The sequence below is a fragment of the Triturus cristatus genome, chromosome 3_2 (genome assembly GCF_964204655.1).
Source record: "Triturus cristatus chromosome 3_2, aTriCri1.1, whole genome shotgun sequence".
NCBI lineage: Eukaryota > Metazoa > Chordata > Amphibia > Caudata > Salamandridae > Triturus > Triturus cristatus.
The window spans coordinates 183,688,804-183,704,558 of record NC_140584.1 but is presented as its reverse complement, the minus strand read 5'-3'; the positions used below and the strand labels follow the sequence as shown (position 1 = coordinate 183,704,558).

General features: G+C 51.7%; 1 protein-coding gene across 1 annotated transcript; it reads right to left on the bottom strand.

The window, feature by feature from the left end:
* Window positions 1–843: 843 nt before the first annotated feature.
* Window positions 844–7,125, bottom strand: LOC146856980 (uncharacterized). Its single transcript, XM_085647462.1, has 4 exons — window positions 7,058–7,125; window positions 5,637–5,893; window positions 2,916–3,044; window positions 844–1,992 (listed from the first exon to the last, which is right to left on the bottom strand). The coding sequence occupies exons 2-4, from the start codon at window positions 5,890–5,892 to the stop codon at window positions 1,637–1,639; spliced, it is 741 nt and encodes a 246-aa protein (XP_085503588.1). The 5' UTR covers window position 5,893; window positions 7,058–7,125; the 3' UTR covers window positions 844–1,636.
* Window positions 7,126–15,755: the final 8,630 nt, after the last annotated feature.

Below are 15,755 nucleotides of genomic sequence, written 5' to 3'. Positions count from 1 at the left end.
TCAAGTTGAATCTTCTTCACTCTACGAATTCATGTTCACATAACACTTCCGGGTGCAGTAACATTTTGCACAAACATTTTTACACCAACTAAACAGTGCAAAAAAAAAACATTTGCACAAACTGGAGAAAAAACGCAATTGTTCTGCCAGTTGGTGTAAATATCATTTTTCATCAGTAGTGCAAATGTCATCTTTTGGAACTAGTTGGTGCAAAAAGGTCCACATTTTATCTAGTCTAACTCTTGTCCAAAGACCCGCATGATACTGGGCAGTATCCAATGTAAACCATTTGTAACAGGCCAATTGGACATATTTCACCATAATTAGTAACACAACACTCAATAACGGCTTTTGCAATCTGAAAATGTATCCAAAACTATGTTGAAACAGTTGTTTTACATGAATCGAACAGTAAGTGGGCTGCTGTGAGAGAAACTTTCCTTAATTTTAGATTGGCACAGATATCAGAGGTGCGCGGCTCGTACTTCTCAGCTGCTGCATCTAAACTTCGAATGCTTCAAACGTCAATGCCTGGACTGGCGTTTTTCCCTGCTCGCGGTGCTTCGACCTTTCACCGCACCCGACCTCGCCCACAGAGCACCCAAAGTACTGCTTTCAACCTCTGCTGGCAGCAGTTGTTGAATCGGCACTGTACAAAGAAACCGGTACAAGACAATAGTCAGGAAGCAATAAATCCGTGCCGGGTCACAGACAGACTAAGGAGAAAGCCAGCTCCGCATGGCGGAGTCTAATAGTGGGCATATAACGTGCAATTCGTCCTCAAAACCTTTATACCACCTTTTCCCCCCACAAAACACTTTACAAGTGATTGGTGTTCACTGCGTAGCTTTTATTATTTGGCTAAAAACACCATCTTTATTTGTTGATAAACCTTCAACATTTTTACCAACTTTTATTAAATCAAAACCATCACACATTACTGAACAGAAGATGGCGCCGTATACAGTGCGCCCCAGGTTACCATGTATATACAATTCGGCATCACTAGATCCACTCTTGAGGGGTGTTGTACCAGCAGGCCACAACCCAACCCCTTTTTCCACCACTTCCATTTGAGGTAACTATCCGTCATCTACCCTTTAGACGTGACCAACAGAGCACTGCTTAGCGCCTTCCTGCACAACCGCTCTCTCCATCTTGCTTCCTCCAAGCACCGGCTACTAGGGTAGGGCCGGAGAGTCCAGGGCCACCAGTAGGATGGCCCCGTCTCCCGCCAGCCCATGAGCCCCAATGACTACCTGCATATTGCAGGGTCAGCCCATTTTTGCCAAAAGAAGTCCCCGCCCTTTCTCTCTTGCCCGGGACCCCGCCACAGGACGAGGAGCCAACTGGCGCTCTCACCCTCCCCCAACCGCTGCTTCACTTTCCAGATGTAACACTATGGCCCTGCTTCCCTTCTAGCTGTAACGCGATGGCCCCCAAAATGGTTTGGTCGAACAATTCCAACCCTGTCTTAGACAAATGCAACCCATCTTCCCGATACAATTCAGTGTTTAATGCCTGCAGCAAGCTATGCCTAATGGAACGTATTTGCGAACCTCTCAACAGTTTTGCCACCTCCCTATTCAGTTTCCTCACGGACGTGTTCACAGCGGCTGATTCGCACGTCGCCACCCTAGACCCTCTGTGTGAGCACCTCTGACCAAAATATGGTGGTGTCTGGTAAGACCCTCCTTACCCATGAGAATGTAGAAAACAGAGACTCCTTCACCCCCCTCCTGCCACCTGGAATCATGCTTTCACCTCCCGAGTGAATCACCAGCACGTCTGGAATGGGCATACCCTTGTCAAGCGCACTCTGCAAATGGGCTGTGACGTCCTCCAAATGTTGCCCGTCAGTCCCCATCCAAATATGATTAATTCCCATGGCCCTTTGTGTTCTCTCTTCCCCGGACGTGCTGAACCATTGCCCTGCTCTTTGTATGACTGAGTCTCCACGCCAGCATACCTGCGTCCACTGACTTGCAACCACTGCATGAAGTCCAAGAAACAAATAGAGAGAAAAAGGAGAGGAGCATCAGTACCAAAATGCCGAAACCAGACCCCTGCCTACACCAACTGCGGTCGAACATAACGCTCAAAACAAGATGAATTCCATCTGCCCACTCTCTTCATTGTTTCTGATGAGAGTCCTAAATTCGCTGCTGTCGTGGCCGCCCCAATTCTGAATGAATGTGATGTGAAATGAGCAGTCTCTTCGCCCAACAGACCCAGAGCGCGTCTACATAAGCGCGTGAACTGAAATCTTGTCAGTGGCATTCCATCCGCATGCAGAAGGAGCCTATCATTTCAGCCCCCAGGCCTCATCTGCAAGAACCTCTCTACCAACACCACCGGGCAATAACATGCCCCCGGTACTGCTCTTAGCTGGACCCACACGCCTTTCCCCAGAGGGTCCGTTTTTGACCTCCTCAGTCTAACCTGCAGTAAGTCCGCAGCCACCACCACATCACCCATAAAGATTCCCCCTTTTATGTCCGCCTTAGAGCCTGGTATAAGCTCAGATATCCGGAATGCCCCAAAGAAGGCTAAAGAATACGCTAATTTCAGCAGGTGCACTTCGTATGCTGACACAAACACCTATGGTAACACTCCCAAGATATTTACCAGCCTTCTGGCATCTATGGGTCTCCTGTTATCTTTCACCCCTGGCGCCAGTCGCTCCCAGCCTTTTACAGCCCGTCTGACTCGGATGTCCTTAGTGGGATCCGTCACCCCTTTTAATCCCGCAAAGAAGGCAATTGCAGACAACTGCCTCCTAACCAGCGACAACAACCTTCCGTTCTCTCTCTGACGAACTATGAACAACAGCACCCTCTGCGTTGTGAATTCCTCCACACACCCTTCTCCCTTTGTGACTGTTAAGTAAACCTGCCATGCCTTCTCATACATACACTTAGTCTTGGGTGCAACTGAAGCTGCTATCAGGTCGGGAGCAATGGGGCACCAAGCTTCCACAGGCTTTCCGGGAAGACTGTCATCTGATCGTCTGCTTGCGGCCATCGCGCTCTGAATTCTGTCAACTTAAAACGAGACAAGGCGTCAGCTACCGTGTTATCCACACCTGGTACATGTTTGGCAGTAAAATACACATTACGCCTGAGACAGCCCCGCGCCAATTCTTTTAGCAAACGGAGTACCCATGGACATTTCGCCTTTTGACTATTCACTGCCATAACTACCGACATACTGTCCGACCAAAACAAAATGCGCTTGTTTTCCAGCAAATCCCCCCACACATGCAGAGCCACAATAATGGGAAATAACTCCAAGAAAGTGATATTGCGGACCAACCCCGAACTGACCCACTCCGCTGGCCAATGCTGCATACACCACCTTGATCCTAGCGCTGCTCCGAAACCGACACTGCCCGCTGCATCCGTGTAAAGCTCTAGCTCACCGTTTGCTTGTGCTGGTTGGTGCCAGATCTCCGACCCATTAAAATGCTCCAAGAAATCTCTCCACGTGACCAAGTCGTCTTTCACTTCCACTGATAGCCTAGTGTGGTGATGTTTCACCCTTAAACCAGACATTGCCCTGGCTATATTCCTTGAAAAGACCCTGCCCATGGGTATCACCCGCAATGCGAAATTGAGTTGCCCCACCAACACCTGCAATTGATGCAAAGTCACTTTACGTGCCCCTAAGCACTCGTCTACTGATGCCTGAAAAGCCCTTATTTTGTCTTGTGGAAGTCTGCACACTCCCTCCACTGAGTCCAAGAAAGTTATACGGGTCGCTGGCCCCTCCGTTTTCTCCTCCGCCAGCGGCACCCACAATGCCCCCGCTATTCGCTGGAAGCCCAGCAAGGTCTCCTGACAAGTTGACGAGTTAGGAGGACCTAGAAACAAGAAATCATCCAAGTAATGCACCACATCTTGTGTTGCCACAACATCCCGCACCGCCCATTCCAAAAAATGACTAAATGTTTCAAAAACCACACACGCAATGGAACACCCCATAGGCATACCTAGGTTCATAAAGAAATTGCCATCAAACGTGAAACCTAGCAACCTAGTGTCTTCTGGGTGTACCGGCAAGAGGCGAAAAGCAGACTCAATATCCGATTTGGCCATCAACGCGCCCTCGCCTAACCTCTGTAATTTATGAATAGCGGTGTCAAACGTGGTGTAGCGCACTGCACACAATTCTGGATCCAACCCCTCATTGATTGGACTGGATACGTTATGTATCAGGCGATATTTCTACAGCTCCTTCTTTGGTACCAGGCCCAGTGGTGAACAAACTAAGTCCTGTTTTGGCAATTGCTGAAAAGGGCCCGCTACCCTCCCCAGCGCTATCTCTCTCCAAATTTTTTCTCTGGTCGCCCCTGGATTTCTTAGCACTGAGAGTTGATTGCGCGGTGGCACTGAGGTGGGCAGGGCACTAGACGGGATATGGAAGCCAAATTTAAACCCTTGATACAGAAAATTAGCTTCTGCCCACCTCTCGTATCTGGCGAGCAGGTGGGTCAACACATGCAGGCGTATGGGAGTAGGCAAGCTCTTATGATGGTTGGGCAGGGCGCCCCTTGAGTTGTGCATTGGCAGGTGTGCGCTGGTCCTTAGGTTTCCCCACTTTTTTGTAGCACTTGTTTTCTGGGTGCCCGAGCATTCCACAGAAGGAACATATGTGTTTGAAGCCACATGCTGCTCCTCTATTACAATCGTTCTTGTTGAACTGCCAGCACGCTTGCTTCTTATCCCTGCACCCCTGTCTCCCCGAAAGGAATGTATGGTCTTGCTGCCTGGTGCGGCTGAATAGAACTCCCCATGCCATATATTGTTCTCCGGCTGATCCCACGCCACTTCGGGCCTCACAGCCTTCATCTGCCTGAATTTAGTATCATATTGCAGCCAGGCCGTGCCCTGAAATTCAGAGGCCGCCCCATGAATCAATGACATGTAGCTTATCAACTGGGCTACCAGCGTTGGGAACCGCTCTACCATGATAGCTGCATAAATAGCAAACCCGGTCACCCAGTTCTTTAAAGACCATTCCACCCAAACTTTCTTCTGTTTCAATTCACCTTCTTTGCCTGCTCTGATCTTCCCTGGAACCACACCTGCATTAATCAATCTTCTCCTTGGTTTCCGCCGGCAGGTGCCAAGTTATACTTGCTGCAGGCGACACTGCCAGTGATGCGGAACCATACAGGACTGGGCTGTGTGAAAGTGGGGTCTGCGCTGATGCAACCGTCGCCGGAGGTACTGCCGGCTCCACTGCAACTACCCCCGCCCCCGAAGCCCCTGCAGTACTCACTCGTTCCTGAGTCGTTGTAGTAACTACCACAGGCGATTGTAGTACTCCCCCTGACTGGACCCACACCTGAGCCACCCCGCCACCTTGTTGCGCAACTACTGGCGCTGGCGCCTGCACGGTAACTGTTGTCACCTGCGTGGTAGCCCTTGTCATCGCCAACCCTTCCCCCTGAGTTGCCGAATTTTGTTCATTATTAGCCGCGACCGGCGCTAGCATTGTGGCTGGTGCGACACTCTGTGTAAGCCCCCCCACTGGGGACACCACACCCTCTGCCGGACCCTTCAGCGCAGCAGCGTTTGAAACCTGCCTATTGTCCGTGCATACCGGAGGCTGGCCCACCGCCATCGCCTCACCTGTAATGTTCGTTCGCGATTCTGTGACCTGTTTGTCCTTCTCCTGATGTGCGTCCTTAAAACGATTTGGTGTCCGCCTTATGCGCTTTGGCAAGGAGGGCTCCTGCTGTGCGCTCGGTCCAGCCTCCTGAGCCAACGTCTTCAGTGCCCAATCAATGCCGCCTTTCTTCGCCACCTCCCACAATGCTGCCAGGGATCGAAAATCCTCTGCTGTCGCCGGGGCCTCCTTGCCCCCCCTTGTCCTCTTTGGCGGCATCCTGTCCTCAACGAAAATAAAAGAGAGTTAAAGACTGCCCAATGACCCTTCCTTTCCCTTTTGATGATCCTTGCCCCTGCGAGCGTCCATTCCCACATGCATGTCACACCCCCTGGGCCGAACACTAGGACCAAAATTGCCCCTTCCACAGAATACCCAGCTTCCACGGAACACTCAGCATACTTACTAGCTGCATACCCCAGACTAACGTGCGCATCCCCACCCTTCACCCCCAGGTGCCATGCTTGTATGCGTCATGACACCTGCTTGTGTGCCAGGCTTTTAATATAACTAACCTACCTCTTTTGTTGCGCCTCCCCCCCCAATACCCTTGTTAAATGCCCAACACACGCTCCCTGTTTCCCTAAGCATCCGTTAACAGGTCTGCGCATTGCAGTACTATTATTTATTTGTATTTTTTATTCTTTTTTTCTAAATTTAATTCGCCCCCACCCCCTCGTGAAGACTCCCACTATTAACATGTCTCACCCCCTTAACTCTTCTCACCATCCAACTGGGCTCCGCCTATTACCCTAGCGCCACCCCCTTTGGCTCGCCCTCCGTACTGCCAGCCTTAAAAGGGAAGCATCACCCGGGCTTGCTGTTGAGTGTACTTTGTCCATTACCATCCCTGCAATTGCCAACCATCTAAACAGGCTCTGCGCACCCTTTTTTTTTTGTGCATATTTATATAGCGCGAACTCGACCCGAAGGTATTGGAGCGCTTTACCTAGCACCGTATTTACATTACACATTAAGGCACGGGAGATTAAGGGATTTGCCCCGAATCACAAGATGTGGAAGCGACCCAGAGGCTCGAACCCTGGTTTCCTGCACCCGAGGCGATGCATATTTATATAGCGCGACTGCCGCCAACCTCGAACACTCACCTTGCTACCCTGCTGCGCGCCCAGTCTCAAACCCAGGCTTACGATGCAAAGCCCTTTGTAATATGCGGACTGTAGTACCGATCCCGCTTGATGCCGATGCGGCTGTCGGCCTTTCCGCGTCCGCTCTGCACATCAAAAGGCGCCTTCATTATCGCGCTTTGATTCACCGCACCGAAATGCGGTTGGCGTTGCGGTAAATATACCGCTTAAAACAATAGAATGACCCGCCTCCCTGCATGCCCCTAACCGCCCGCTATGCCGTGAGGACCCCTCACCTGTGTGGATCGCCGCAAGCGCCGCAGGGCCAGCCAAAAACTGCACCAGCTGCGACCCTCCAGCAACCCCCTGAGGCGAGAGGACAAAAAGGGCTACTCCCCTGAGTCCAAAACTTTTAATAGCTTCGGGGAGGGATCACCAGCGCACCTCCCTATCTTCTCGCATTTCCTTGCGACCCTCCCCTTGACCACTTCGTGAGAAACGAAACTGTTTCCTCTTGCCCGAAATCCCACTAACGGCACCCCACCCCTAAGCGCGGGGGGTGCCACTCATCAGCACAACTCTCACTTAAAACCACTGTGCTTTAAAACAAATGCACCACGAAAAGGTTACATTTATTGCATGCAGGACTCCCACGTGTAAACTAGCAACCGCAGTCTGTTGCAAGTCACATTTTGGAGGGCACTTTGCATGCCTCCTACTGATTGCCTTGGAACCGCTTCCGAGTCTAGGTGCTATAAACACGCAAAACACGAAAAAATAACCGAATTCACCAAACTGAGGCAAAGCGGGTGCTTAGACTTGGCTCTCAAGCGGTCCACCTGCATATATACTCGTATAATTATAAAACTAAATTCCAATCGCAGCCGGCATGACAGGCAGGGTGGGAGGGAGGGTCGCACAGGTTCGCGCGGGGGTGGGAAGCACGTTGATGGTAATTAAAATAAAAAATGTTACCTTCCACCGGGTCATGTGCCACCGCCTTAGTTCCTGCTGCTCCTGGCCAGGTCTGCGTTTTAGCTAGGCAGCCTTCCTTCCCTTCCCCATAGCCAATCACAACGCTGTGATTGGTGTGGACGGTGCCCTGTCGGGCACCTGTAAGGAGGCCATTTTGCGCATGACTGGTTTGGTCGGCCCCAGAGGGCTGAAAAAACGGTCAGGGTCCACAACAGTGGGCAAGCCACTCCCCCCTGCCCTCGAGCAGGACCCTTCAACCGCCTGCCCCCAACCAGACACTTCTGCTTACTTGCAGTGTGAGAAGCAGAAACATAAAATGGTAGTTTTACCAATTTATGTTTCTGCTTCTCACACTGCGAGAAAGCAGTGGGGCGACGCCCCCACGCACCAATGGAGGAGCCGCTGCTGGCTATGTGTCCTGCCAGGTTTGCTGGACTAGTCAAGACATTATTTCTAAGAGGCCAGCAACACCTTGCTCACATCACCATCACACCTGAAGAATGCTACAGGTGAGTGTTTGTCTTTGTGCTGTTAGACACAGGATAACTGTGCACACACCAACAAAGAACTTGGAATTTGAGAAGAGGTGCCCAGTGCCTGTGGAGATTCAGGCTGCTTCCAAGGCATGGGTGGACGTTCACAGTAGGTTGTTTGCCAGGCACCAACATGCTGTTTACAGTCACATCGCTGACCTAAAGGACATAGTGGTCATGCAAAATGTGATATAGAGAAAAGTGTGCCCACAGTAGTTGTGCGCATCACCCAATAGGGATGTTCTCGATGCTTTGAATTAAGGGCCAGAGGAGAAACTCTTTTCATGTGGTCAAGTGGCTGGTCACTACAGTTTTCAAAGTGGATGCCTGTCCAGTATCGATGAGCAGCTGTAAGTGTGTTTTTGTTTTCCCAGGCAAGCCTGTTGTTGGCTCCAATGGCATCTGTATATACTTGTATGATGGATGCTACAAAATTGGCTTTAAATTCATGTGACATTACTTTAATGCCTTGCCACCATGCTCCCCATGGCACTCACTCCTCTGATGTCCCAGGTCTCTCCTTCGATGGCAATTGTAGCTTCCCCTTTCACCCCAAGGTGTCATTGAACAATATTATAATTCTAGTTTACATTGATACTCACAGACCAATGGGAAATTAGGTCTTCAAGCATGACAATTAATTAAAACGGTCTTCTATGCTGAATTGTTAGGCGTGAGAAAGATGCTCCACAGTGCATGTTTCTAATTATTTAAGGACTGTGGAAGAAATTAGATTATTATTATAGGTCAGTATGGTTAGATACCAAATCAAAAATTAAACAGCAGTTCGGAGCGATGCCCGCTATCTGCAAAACCAACTAGGGAAAATTAACAGAATTTGAAATAGTCTAAGAAGTACTTGTGTGCTATAAGTATTCAGAGCGAAACCTGCACCAGCAATCTAATATGGGTCCTCTGTCTATCAATTATTGATTAAATTAAGAATTGAGTATTAGCAAATACAGTGACGTGCAAGTCCAGCATATACCCATATAGATAGATACACACTGATTATGAGGCATGCACAAATAGCAAACAATACTTATATATAATATTTACCCCTTTACCTGCTAGGCCTTCCCTCCCGTGCTAAGCCTTGTTTTTGGCTGTTTGGGGTAGTCTGCGCTTAGGCCCCTGTAACTTTTTGTCCACATAAGGTATCCACACCAAATGTGCGTCCTTTTCTTCCAACATCATGGGGATTTTAAAGGTATCCAGGGTTTGTGGATTCCTATGGAGGGGACCCAGAAATATTTTTTTGAAAAATGGAGAAAAAGTGCTGCAGAAGAAAGCATCTGTTTTTTCCCTGCAAATGGTATCAACAAAGGGTTTGTGGTGCTGAAATCACCATCTTCTCACCTTTCAGGGAAAGGCAGACATTTGTCAGAAAATCAACATTTTTTACACAGTTTTGGCATTTTACTGGGGCATAGCCTATTTTAGCTACTTTTTGTGCTTTCAACCTCCTTCCACTTAGTGGTAGAAATGGGTGTGAAAGCAATAATAGATCCCGGAAAGCTATACATTTCTAAAAAGTAGACAACATTCTTTTTTTTTTTTTTTTTTTTTAAAAACCTTTATTTTTAAAAGTCAGGACACAGCTATTCAGCCGACAACCCGGAGGTTCGGCAGCATCGATATATAGAAACAGAGATGCGTCCCCAGTACCATGAAAGGAGAAGTGCAAAGGTTCAATTTTAATTAAACACAAAAACGCACAACAAACCCCAGCAAGGCAAGAACACTGAAAGCCCATGATGAGCCCCCCAGGGGAGGCCGGACCCCACTCATCTAACAGTTACAGTACAAAGTAAAGAGGAAGAAGAGGGACTGTAGAGGCCAAAAAGTCCATAAACCATACTGGGCTGGAAAGAAGGTTAGAAGGAAAGCTGTTCCTCGGGAGGATCCAGATCCGGGGCAAGACATATTCCCCCCTGTATTGATTCCACCGCCCCCATATGGCGTGCCACTTCCGGGGGCGGCCTCTAGCGCAATAGACCGTCTTTTCCCTTAACATACTCCAGTCCATATTTTCTTTCCACGCGGTCAATGTGGGGGGCCCCGCAGAGCCCCACAATCGCGCAATATCTCTCTTAGCGACCATGTTGCCCAGAGTCACCCATTGGGTCTGCGCCGCATTATGATCAGTGGGCCCCCAGACATTCAGTAGACAACACCGCGCTTCCGGCTGCATAGCAATGCCCGTCACCTCCCCCATCACCGCATGGACTCTCCTCCAAAATTCCGTGATGACACCACATTCCCAAATGATATGCAGGAAAGTACCCACCATACCACAACCCCTCCTGCATAGGCCGTCCTCCGAGAATCCCATGTGAACCAGCCTTGGCCCCGTCACATACACTCGATGCAGTATTTTAAGCTGCACCAGCCTCAGACGCGACGGGATCGCAACCTCCTTAGGAGAGGAAACAGCAGACTGCCAATCCTCGTCATCCAACTCAAGGCCATCCCTAGCCCACTGGTCCCTCAACCCCAGAAGCATATCCGCCCGGACGTTGATCAGTTTCTTATAGATGAGCGAGATCGTGCTCTCGGGCATATGGCCATCAAGGACCCGGTCCTCCAAAGGAGAGGACTCAGGCACCTTCTCACCCTCTATGAGGACTGATCGGAGGGCGTGACGCACCTGAATATAGCGGAAAAACTCAGATGGCCCCAGCTCATACTCCTTCTGCAACTCTTCAAAGGACTTCACCCTCCCCTTAATCAGGACATCTCCGACCCTGGAGATGCCGATCAAGTCCCATTTGTCAAAGCCTTTTGTGTGCCAAAGCCTACCCAGTCTCTCAGATTCAAATAGCGGGGTAGCGAGGGTGAGCCTATCCTTCCAGCCCAGCGAGTCAGTTGCCATCTTCCACACTCGCACCGCCACAGCAGTGGGCCCCGTGAGGGACGAGTCCAAGGACCGCGAATACAACGCCCTGTAATAGTTACCACCACGCAGCAACCACCTGTCCATGGCATACCCAGGGCTGAGGGCAGGGCCATAAAACCCATGATTAATCGCACTCAGCTGGGTGGCCCAATAGTACCGTCGGATGTCTGGGAGCGCAATGCCCCCGTCGTACCATGGAAGCGTCAACTTTGCAATAGCTATTCGCGGCCGCCCATCCCAAATCAACGTTCGTTGGAGGCCTTCGACCTCCCGAAAGTATTTGGCCGGAACCCAGTCCAAAGTATTCTGCAGCGCGTAGAGGAAGCGGGGAAGCGACATCATTTTGAACAGGGCCGCACGCCCAACGAGGGAGAGCGGCAGCCTCCGCCAGCCTTCAACATCCCGCCTCAGGCGTGCCAGGTGGGGGAGCAGGTTCTTCTCATATCGCACAGCAGACTCCATGGAGATAAAGATCCCCAAATACACGAAGCCCTGCTGAGTGACCTGTATCGAACATGTTCTAGGGATCGGGGGAACCTCGCCACTAAGAACATACAAATATGATTTACTCCAGTTGATAACAAGACCCGAGTTCCTACCAAAAGATGTGAGTACGTCACAAGCCACTATAAGTGATTTCTTGGGTGAGGCAAGATACAGCAGGATATCATCGGCATAGAGCGAAATACGGTCCTCGTGTTCAGGCGACCATCTAAGGCCCCGTATATCCGGGTGCCAACGTATCCACGCAGCCAGCGGCCCGAGGGCGAGGGCGAACAACAAAGGCGACAGGGGACAACCCTGCCGGGTACCCCTCCCGAGCTGAAACGGAGTCGACGCCCGACCATTCACCACCACACTCGCAAGTGGCCCCTCATACAGCAACCTCACCCAACTCACAAAACCGTGGCCAAAGCCGAACTTGGTCAGCACGGCCCACAAATATGCCCATTCCACCGTGTCGAATGCCATCGTGGCGTCAAGAGACGCCACAATAGCTGGTTCACGCAGTGTGTCTGCCCTGGCGATTACACCATGAAGGCGCCGAAGATTTAACGCTGTGTTTCGGTGCGGGATGAAGCCGGATTGATCCGGGTGGACCAAGTCACCGAGTACCCTAATCAATCGGGTTGCCAGGATTTTAGCCAGAATTTTCGGCTCTGCGTTAAGAAGTGAGATAGGCCTATATGAGGCGCACTTATCTCGGGGTTTGCCCTCTTTGTGTATAACCACGATCGTCGCCAGTCGCTGGTCCAACGGGAGGGTCCCACTCCCCCGTGCCTCCATAAACATGGCGCGCAGGTGAGGGGCGACCCTATCCGGAAATAGCTTGTACAAATCGACCGGCAAACCGTTCGGTCCCGAGGCCTTACCCGAGTTTAACGCGCGGATAGCCCCCGCCACCTCGTCAACCGTTATGTCACCATCTAGATCTTCCCTATCTATGTCGGAGAGACAGGACAACTCGATATCACGGAGGAGGTCAGACGAGTCCTCGGGCGGCCTATCCGACACTGAGGCATAAACCCTACAGAAATAGTCCGAGAAACACTGTACAATCCTCTCAGGTTCCACAATCGCCTCTCCCCTCTCTCCCGTCAACTCTGGCACAACTCTATTGACCCGTTCTTTTTTGTCCAGCCAAGCCAGGAGTTTCCCTGCCTTGTCACCAACATCATACAATCGGCCCTGCTGCTCCCTACTGAGGGTCTTAGCGGCGTTCGTCACCAGGTCCTTATACTCAGCTTGCTTCAAGCAAAGCTCATGCAGTGAGGACTCTGTAACCTCCTCCTCCAGCGCTCCCTCCAGAGCCGCGATCTCCTCCTCAACCTGCAGAACCTCGCCATCTCTCCGCCGCTTTGCAGCTACTACTAGGGAGAGGGCTTCCCCTCGGAGCACGGTCTTAAATGCTTCCCACAGCGACACTGCCGAGTCCACTGATCCCTGATTATCCTTGAAAAAATTATCTACTTTCTTTACCAGCGCGCTGCGCGTCTTGGGGTCTCGGAAATACCACGGGTTGATAGGGGCCACCCTTCCTCCTCCCTCCCGACCTAGATCCAGCCGGATCCACACTGGCGAATGGTCAGATATACCACGCGCCATGTGCCTCGCCTCGGAGACCAATGAGGCATGCGCAGCCAGAGTGAGTAGGTAATCAATCCTGGAGAGACTACCATGTGCCCCGGAGTGGAACGTGTATTGGCTCTGTGTGGGGTGCCGGAGCCTCCAGCAGTCTATCAGGCCAAGTGTGTTTAGGAAGTCTGGGAGCCACCTCTGAGCCCCCCCTGTGTCTCTGGGCGGGTATCTATCCAGCAGGTCGGAGCCAACAGCGTTGAAATCACCTCCCACCACAAGCATACCCCCCGGGAGATCCAGCAGGGCCCTACCCAGATCTGTGAACGTGGAGGCCTGCAGGGCCGGCGGGACATAAACCGAAACTAAAACCAAAGTTCTTCCTTCCCACCGTCCCGCCACCGCCACAAACCTCCCCCTATCATCAACAATGGTGGAGTCCACCTCAAATGGTAGCGAGGCTCTGACTAGGATGCCCACACCCCTGGACCCAGAGGAGAATCCCGAATGTGCTATGAATTTATAACCCTTCCTATTCAGAGCATAGCACGTATTACCAATAAGGTGCGTCTCCTGCAGCAAGGCAACATCCGGCATTGACCGTTTCAAGAATTGCAAAACAATCCCACGCTTAATGCGATCCCCCAGACCATTAACATTCCAGCTTATAACACTTAAACCCCTACCCCCCATCCTCAAACGTAAAGAGGCCCACCCCACTCCCGAAGAGCCACCATGGAACAGTCCTGGAAAGAATCATCATGCCTTGCAGAAATAAACCCCCCAACAACAAACCCAAAATCCCAGAAACCCCCCCCACCCTGCACCCCTGCGGCAGCTTACAAAGCCCCCCCAACTTGCAGTGTGCCTGTCGCCCTACAAAAACCCCAAAAATCTACAAAAAGTACCCTAAGGGAGGAAAAGAGCACCCCTCGTCCTCCCGCCGCCCTCCGCATTGACTGCACTCTATTCAAGTCTTCAAATATAGCCAAATCGAGTCAGGCCGGCTCCGAAAAATCAGCCCTGCCCATCCCGGCCACTGTCCCCATCCTCGGCAATGTCCTCCCCCGTCCGTCGTCGGGGCAAAGCGTCCAGCCATTCATCGGCCATAACAGGAGAGTCAAAGAAAAATGTCCGATCTTCGTGCACCACACGTAGTCTGGCAGGGAAGAGCATGGCATACTTCAGATCCCTCTCCCGAAGCCGCCTCTTCACCCCCAGAAAGCCCTGTCTCTGCCTCTGCTGGGTGAAGTCCGGGTAGAAATTCACCGACGCGTTCTGGAAGGGGACCGGGCCCGTCACCCTCGATGCTTGCAGGATAGCGTCCCGATCTCGAAAATGAAAGAGCCGAGCGACGATCGGCCTCGGTGGGGCACCCACCTTGGGCCTCCCACCCGGCACTCTATGGGCCCTTTCAACCGCAAAGAACTTTCCAAGACCCTTGGGCTTCAGATGATTAAGCACCAAGTCCTCGACAAGCAGGTCAACCGAAGCCTCATCCGAGGACTCCGGGACCCCGATGACGCGCACGTTGTTGCGCCTGGCCCGGCTCTCAAAATCCTCCAGCCGGCGGGCGGCAAGATCACTCTCGGTCCTCAGCTTACGAACCTCGATCTGCAGTTCCGTGACATCATCGGTGAGGCCCGTGGTCTTGAGGTCCAGGGTCCTAACCCGTTCATTCGTTTTGCCCAAGTCCGCACGGATCAGGTTAACATCCACCAAGATGGCATCCACCTTATGCGCCAGGGCATCAAACTGTCTCCCAATCGAGGTCTGCATCCCTTCGAGTGCGCCCATGACATCCTGTAGTGAGAGCTCCGGGGCCAAAGGCGAGGCCTCCTTCTGGGTATCCGGCGACTGGCTCGACCCACTCGGTGATCCCTTCTGCAGAGCATAGCGGTCCATACTATTGACTTGGGTATAGGCTCCCCGCCTGGTAGACTTAGCCTTCAGCCGATCCACCTCTGCTTTGCCCGACATGGTTGATACCAAGCAGGTCGGTTCAGATAAGACGGGTCCCTCTCAATGAAAGGAATCAGGGGTGATCAGTTCTGCAGTGGGCCACCAGAGTAGCCTGCAGAGCGTCCATAGGGTAATAAAGCCACCAAGAGCTCTCCAGGGGCAGGGCTGACAAAGGGAGAGAAAGCGAAAGTGAAAGGACGGGGACCTCCGTCCGACAGTTCACACCTCGCCTGGCCGTTGTTGTTCAACTAGAAGTCGGGCATCCTGCCAACTCTAGCTCCTGGCATCCCTCGGAGATAGGCCGCAATCTTCCGCCAGGCATAAGTCCGGTTCCCGGTGGGCGATCCGACCGCGGGTAGCATCAATCGCCTCCCTGACAGGTCATCCACACGATGCCATGCATACCGACAGGATTAGAGACAGGATAGTCGACGGAGGGCGCGAGGGTCTCGGGAGCTCAGAGCTCACGCGGCCATCTTGGTCAAGCGCTAGGCTCCTCCCCCAGACAACATTCTTAATTCAACAAGGGGTCATTGTGTAGATCCTTCA

What these genes read in the sequence shown, in the direction of transcription:
- LOC146856980 (XM_085647462.1), bottom strand. Translation starts at nt 5,892, where the DNA reads ATGCCGCCAAAGAGGACAAGGGGGGGCAAGGAGGCCCCGGCGACAGCA. An exon ending in ATCGCGAACGAACATTACAG is followed by an intron (nt 3,045 to 5,636) that starts GTGAGGCGATGG and finishes TCTCGTTTTAAG; the next exon opens with TTGACAGAATTCAGAGCGCG. An exon ending in AGTTGCACCCAAGACTAAGT is followed by an intron (nt 1,993 to 2,915) that starts GTATGTATGAGA and finishes GACTTCATGCAG; the next exon opens with TGGTTGCAAGTCAGTGGACG.